Source organism: Magallana gigas, chromosome 4 (assembly GCF_963853765.1).
Source record: "Magallana gigas chromosome 4, xbMagGiga1.1, whole genome shotgun sequence".
Lineage (NCBI taxonomy): Eukaryota > Metazoa > Mollusca > Bivalvia > Ostreida > Ostreidae > Magallana > Magallana gigas.
Genome location: NC_088856.1, coordinates 37,979,386 through 37,987,051, shown reverse-complemented (window position 1 = coordinate 37,987,051; position 7,666 = coordinate 37,979,386). Strand labels below are relative to the sequence as shown.

Here is a 7,666-nt window from a genome sequence, read left to right as displayed (position 1 = left end):
ATCAAGTAAGCATCATGCGCGGATCCAGACATTTTTTCATGTGTTTTCCAAGTGGGTCCGAGGCATATTTTAAGTAATTATACTATGTGAATTTAGAAAAAAAATGAAATTCCCCCCGACTCCCCTCTAGATCCGCACAGGAATGCTTATTTTTTGACATGTCGGTCCTTCAACCCACTCTTTTTTTGAGATTGATACATGTAGATGTAGATTGGATTTAAAGATTATTCAAATAAAACAATGAATTCGAACTTCACAGATTTCCAGTGCAATCATTGGGGAGAAATATAAACTGAATGTAAATATATACTCGTGTCATTATAATTATGTGCTGGTAAGACAGAGAAACCACTCTGCTCAACTTCAATCGGCGCCAGGCGTACAACGTACACTTGTACATGTACTTTTTACGTCTGTAAATTGATCGCAGTACAGTAACAATATTCATTTATTCTTTATTTTAATAATTAATAAAAATGTTCATTTTTTTGTGAAACACATACGAAACCTGTACATCTATAAACTAAACATGTCTATATTAAAGTGTTTAAACTTGGAATGAATGGCTTAAAATAATTTCGTTACAAAAGTGTCAGACAAAACAAAACATGCAAGTGTTTGTAAAATATGATTTGCAAATGAAGAAATTAAAAAAACCTGACAAGACCCGTTCATATAAAACATGTATCACATGTCAAAATATAGCCATCTAGCTGAAGAAAAACTTATTAATTATAACAGTAATGAATAAAGCTCTTTGAAAATACAACTTACAATTTACTTTTTTTTGCATAAATGAAAAAAAAACTACATAACTACAATACAACAATACAATCACATCCTTGCGCTGATCCAGAAAGTTTTCCGAGGATAGGGGAGGGACCAGAATGGGGAGGGGTCCGGATCCCCCGACCCCCCCCCCCCCCCCCCAGATTCGCGCATGACGTCGAACACGCTAATTAATATATCTTGTATTGGTGATCAGTTTTATTTTAACACTTGATAATGATAAAATTCAACTTTCAGAAATTAAGAAGACATATTTTAGACTTCAACAGCTGCAAATTAAAGTTTATTTTTCACTTTTTAGCCACATTGGGTTAATAATTTAATTAGTTCCTTTCCTGGTCGTGCATGTACTTCCTGTTTGTCTGAGAGTTCGATGCACTTGTACACTTCATATATTGTTGAATGTATCTTCCTTCAATGTCCATACGTTTTGATTTGTTTCCTCTTTGAATTGCCAATGTTAATACATGTACATATTGTGATTTCAGAATGTAACGACTTTTTCCGATGTTGATAATTTTCACTATAAAATATGTGAAAAAAAATAATGTAAAGCCAACTCACATTTTATAGGTCAAAGTAAATACACTATTTATTCCGAATAATTGCTATACTATGAATCAATATTAAATTTATAAGTATATTTTTGAATTTACCTGAATTAATTGACCAAGCATAGTTAAGGTTTGTATTAAAACATTATAGTTTAATAAAAAAAAAAGTTCAGGTGGGGGGGGGGGGGGGGCTAGCTTACGACAACCATTGACTGTTACTAGAGTACCTAGATGAAATTGAAAGCCTTGTGCAAAAAAGTGTATACAACGACATTTTCTAAAACTTTAATTATTAGTACATACAGCTATACATTTTTTTATACAAATTATATCATGTAATGGCTGACCACTACAGATTGAAAACAGCCATGATAGTAATAAGTAAGGTTAAAAACAAGGAAATTGAAAATTTCAATATTCAAAAGTATTTTGAAATGCAATTTACCTTTTCATATATGACATTATTCAATCAGGAAATTCGAAGCCAATTGTATATCGTATCCTCAAACTTAATTGCAACATCAATCAAAACAAAAAAAGGACCAAAAAAAACCCCAAAAAACAAACAAACAAAAAAGAAAAGAAAAGGAATGGCATCAGACTGAAGGCGTATATTTCTACGAAAGTCCGTTTAGGGCCTTTATTAAATATTGTTGAATTTGGCAAAACAAATAACTCGAATTCGTATTAACTATTTCAATTTGATAAAAATTGTGTTTCATTTGTTGTGACGAATTAAATGGGTTAGAAGATTTTTTTAAAATTAGAAATCCAATTTTACAAAACCTGTGTTTTCATTATGTTATCAAATTTTTATTGAATCATATATATGTTATTTAGGTTTGTTTTTACATGTTTATTTCGCATTTCTTAGTTGAAGATACAGAAATTCATGACTAAGCACGTTTATTTGTTTGAAAATAGCATACATAATAACATATTCTGCAAATACTCATTCTGTTTTGTAGCGTGATGTTTTTGACCAATTATTATGTCCCAGACGATTGCAAAGCACAGCGGAATAGTGAAATATTTTTTTTAAATCTCCCCGAAAATTATTTGTAAACGGCTAATATATTATTGTATGAAGTTTCTTAAACTTTGATTGCTAAGTAAATAATAGGCCTGCGAGAGAAGTGGGTTATTGTTTGGTTTTTGTTGTTGTTGAAGTTTTTAATATTAATAACATTGTGTAGGTTTCGACGCTTATGAAACATATCAGAATATATACTTTAAAACATTTTTTATAGAAAATCTGAAAAATGGTTAACTCAAGGTGATCCTGGTTATGGATTATACATGTACATAACTTTTGAATTTTTTAATTTATTTTATTGATTAAATATTTTCTAACGTAAGTTATCGGGGCTGGATTGGGGCATCGTTTGACTTTTTTTTGATATTAATATAAAACTGCATCGAATGTGACAATTATCAAGCATGCGTTGTACATGTACCATGGGGCCATTTTAAAAGATGCAAGAGTAAATATGATTCCAGTAAATACTCTGTCGTATTTACTGGACAAAATGACGTGCTCATGTGATTAAACGATGATATATGTATCAACTAATTTAAGTGTTGTGAAATGTAAGGAATCATGCAAATTTAAATATGATGTAAATATTTTAAAATAGTTTACTTGGCCTTCCCCGTTTAGCCCGGAAACAAATCGGACAGATGCAATGGATAATATTACGAGAATACTGCGCAAGAGTCAGAAAATTTTCAACTCTCAATAAGTAAACTTGTCTAAATCAAAGAATGGGTAAGTATGCATTACATGTATCTTGATCGTTAAAAATTGAAGGATATTGTCATTAAACACTATCAGTTTTTAAAAATGATAGATAGATAGATAGATAGATAGATAGATAGATAGATAGATAGATAGATAGATAGATAGATAGATAGATAGATAGAGAGAGAGATAGAGAGATAGATAGATAATTGGATGGATAGATAGATAGATAGATAGATAGATAGATAGATAGATAGATAGATAGATAGATAGATAGATAGACAGAATTGTATTGTACATGTAGGGGACAAAATGACGAAAGCAAAATAAAATGTGAATTACGGAAAAGATGAGTATTTGAATTGAAAAACTCAGTAGCAGTAGAAATAATGAACAAAATTAAGAAATGTTAAAAAATTAGTGTGTTTCAGTAACTACTTTTAAAGTTTAGCAATTCACAATCTTCGTGTAATTTACTATATCTAGTAACTTTTATTAAGAATTGAAAACGGTTCATTGGTCAGAAATATACAAATGCAAAAAGACAATAATATTATACTTCTCTTTTCATAAGATAGATACGTATTAGGAACACAAATTGTTAACAGAAAAAAAAAAGTTCAACAATTCCATTTGCGGACGGAAACAAGTTGATGATGATAATTAATTGGCACTCATTCTTTCGAGTAATTACATGAAATGTCCGATAATGTTATTCTTTAAGAGTAATAAATATATGTACTTATATACAGGGATAAAACATAATTATCATACAATTCTCAGTTCAATGAAATTATACTGAAAGATGTATAAATAAACATTAATTGAAATACTGTATACATGGAGATATTAGCCCCTGTTTTATTTTCGCCCTCGTTGTCAGCGGATGAATTTAAGACAGCGTGAATTCAATTATCTCGAATTATCTCTATGTAAGCACATGTACAACTGTGCCTGGGCAAATTAAAGACGAAGCGAAACTGCTTGTAAGTGTAGAGGGGCGAAATAACACTCGGAAAATAATCCAGTATGTAGTATGTTACTAGTGATATATATGTAATAAAAAAATGTAATTCTCAATGTAAAGAAAATCTTGGTTGCTTCCTTTTTTGTTACAGACACATGGAAATGCCCCCAGTGTACGTTTATGAACGATGGATACAAATCCAAGTGTACTGCGTGCGGGGCATACAATGGTATGTTGCCTTATTTACTTATAATACATGCATACTGTACTAGATTGTTATATACAAATTCCCTGCTTATAAGGAATAATTGAGCTTTAAAAGGTGGGAGTTTATTATTGATTATATTATATTAATTGAAAAACAAATGCTATTATAGAGCGTTATTCACGTCATAAAAATACTATTTCGATCAAATCTTGTAAATTACCTGCTCAGTTATAACTGTTAGTAAAATATGTCCGGTAAAAGCTAAACATGTATAAATCGATAATATTATCTCAACGCGTTACTTAACGCGTTGAGAATTAGAGTCTTTCTCTACCAAAACCGCTGACTGCTGACTTTTTTAATTGATAAAAATAAACAACCTTTCTAGTTGTATTAACAGTTTTTTCCTGTTTGTTTTAGTCTGTTTCTTTGAAAAAGAAATAAATTATTAAAAAAAAAACAACAACAGTTTTTTCATCGAAGAAAATATCTAATCAGTTCATTATAACCCTCTATTTACCTGGATCTATTTACAAATAAATATTCCTTCGCAATTTTTATAGACACAGGAAATTAAAGAAAAAAAATATGTAAATACGTTTCCTTATTATCTTAAAGGATATGGCGGTGGTGCACGTGGGCACAGTCCACGGGGAGGTTACATGCCGCAAGGAGGACGAGGGAGATACGGAAGGGGGATAGACAATGAAGTGCGCATTGTGCTTCTGGGAAAAACAGGAAGTGGAAAGAGTGCCACGGGGAACACCATTTTGAACGGTGACTTTTTCGAGTCTACCACAGCGGGCTCGTCTGTTACGTCACGATGCACTAGCAGACACGCGCAGAGATTTGGAAGAGAGATTCAAGTAGTTGATACGCCGGGAATATTTGATACCAACTTGCCTAACGATGTCGTGCAGAGGGAAATCGTCAAATGTATCGGAATTACTTCCCCGGGTCCACATTGTTTCTTATTAGTACTTGGACTCAGTCGATTTACACAAGAGGAGGAAGAAAGCATCGACCACTTTGTCAACTATTTTGGAAGACATGTGTTTCGTTATTTTATCGTTCTCTTCACACGAAAAGATGATCTTGATCACCATGGAAAGACACTGGACGATCACATACGGACGGTTCCGACCAGTCTTAAGAAAATCCTTGGTCAATGCGATGATCGTTGTATTGCGTTTAACAATCGGGCCCCGAGTCCCGCTCGGCACGATCAAGTTGAGGATCTTCTTGAGATGATTGACGGAATCGTCCGTCAAAATAATGGAGAATATTACACGAATGAAATGTACTCGGAAGCTGAAAAAGTAATGAAACATCGTCAATACCAAATCGAAAAAGAAAGAGAAAGAAAACATGAAAGGGAAAGAAAAGAAATTGAACGCGATGTGGAAAAAAAGTACAAGACCCACTACCAAAGCCAAAATGCCTTAGAACAAAGAGTAGCAGAACTTGAATCAATGCGCGATCACTACGCAAGCCGATCGACTGCTCTTGAGAAAGAAGTCCGGGAGCTAGAGGAACAGATAGACTACGAAAAGAGACAGTATGGATCCCCAAGCTCGAAACTTGTGACAAAACTCAGACATCTGCAAGAAGAAGGAACAAGACTGGGTTCTGGGAGAGGGTCAGAGAAAGATAAAGAGATTGAAGAGCTGCGGCATCAGCTTAAGCATATGCAGAAAGAGACGAAGAAAATCAGTAAGGAGAAAGATAGGCTGTATCAAGAGAGGCGTGAGGAGCTTGATAAAAGATACAGCCAGCTTGAACATGGCCGTCACCAAGCGATAAAGGAAGTGGAGACCGGAAGCGGAAATGTTGGCGAAGCCTTGATTGGTGGTATCATGACCATAGGAAAGCTTGCGTGGAAAGGAATACAAATGTTCTTTTGAGAAAAGAATTTAATCTTTTCTTTTATGCACTAGTCTTGATATCATGATTAGCATATACTTTATAATTTTCTCCCGTGTATAAATTGAACATTTTGTTTTGATTGGACGGAGAAAACGTGATTTTTACCATTTGTGAACAAAAAGGAGCGATCCCGAACATCACGTCAGGTATCTTAAACGAAACTTGTTCAAATGTATAACTATATAGTATGTTTTTATTGAGTGTTTTAAACTGTGCCATTTAAGTATATTATACGTAACTTAAAGAAACAAATTGATAAAATGGAAAAGTTACAATTTATAGCATTCTAATATGATAGACTAGAACCTAGACACCTCACATGAAATGAAGCGATAAAGAGCAGTGTTCAGGATCAAAAGTCTAAAGGAAAAATATGAAACAGGAGCATAGCAAACACGCGTCCCTACAACAATTAGAGGTAGGATCAGGTGCCATGGAGGAGTGAGCATCCTCTGCTGACCGGTCACATTCGACGTGCGCTCTTTGTCGAAATCGGAAAAAACGTGCAAATCTCTAGAAATTTCGGTGTCCTAACAATAAGTATGAAAACGCCAGTCAGCATTTGAACTATCAGAAGATTGTATTTGCAACATGGTTGTTGTATCGACCATAGCAGTTTGAAAATGATGACTTCAATCAAGACTATCGTTAATAAACTCTATCATCTTACTCACCGAGGACACATGTCAAAGTATGGCGAATTTCATATTAAATGGCATGGATTGGTGTCATTTCATTTATTGAATTATGTTGTTTGTAAATATTTGATTAAAAACCAAAATCATTGGACATCCTGATCTTTTTATAAATTTAAAGCAATTTTAAGAGAAAATTTTGATTTAGAAAAAAAAAAAAAAAAGTGCATCTTCTTTAAAAATCACTTCACATTGTACGATGTGACTAAAAAATGAATGAAACAGGCTATATTAGTTTTATAAAATATACTACTGGCTTTCTAGAAACTCGAAATACAAACCAACACATTAACTATTTAAGTTTCAGTTGAAGTAAGGTATCTAGAAAAAGATTTGTAGTGGTGGAGAATACTTCGGTCATGAGCAAGACGTCTTACTCCGACTGTATCGCCTTTATTCATTGACAATACCACAGTTCTTGAACCACATTCAAAAGCTGCATGAGTTGAGGAAACTTTCAAAATAAGATGACCGGTTTTTTATTATTCCGACAGTTAAGTGATTCGTATTCGTGGCCATTACGTAGTAACTGAAAACATAAAGTCCTCTTCTGGGTGCCACAGAGTGTCCGCATCATTTGTTGTAACCTTTCCCGGAGTTTGTAACAACGTTGTCATATTTTATTGTTTCAGAGTTGCCTAAGTAAGCATTGTGGCCTAAAAGAGCGCTGAAGCCTATGGCAGGATTGGATAAACCTTAAGTCATGTAACTTTTATGTTGTAACAACTTGAGTTAATGGCTATTTGATATATTTTTGTAAAATTATGAAAACACAATATTACGAAT

General features: G+C 33.3%; 1 protein-coding gene across 1 annotated transcript; it reads left to right on the top strand.

Moving 5' to 3' along the window:
- Positions 1-3,021: 3,021 nt before the first annotated feature.
- Positions 3,022-6,298, top strand: LOC105329310 (GTPase IMAP family member 4). The gene is made up of 3 exons (XM_034451594.2): positions 3,022-3,111; positions 4,203-4,280; positions 4,878-6,298. Exons 1-3 carry the CDS (start codon positions 3,108-3,110, stop codon positions 6,161-6,163), a joined length of 1,368 nt encoding a protein of 455 aa, XP_034307485.2. The 5' UTR covers positions 3,022-3,107; the 3' UTR covers positions 6,164-6,298.
- The last annotated feature ends 1,368 nt before the right edge of the window (positions 6,299-7,666 follow it).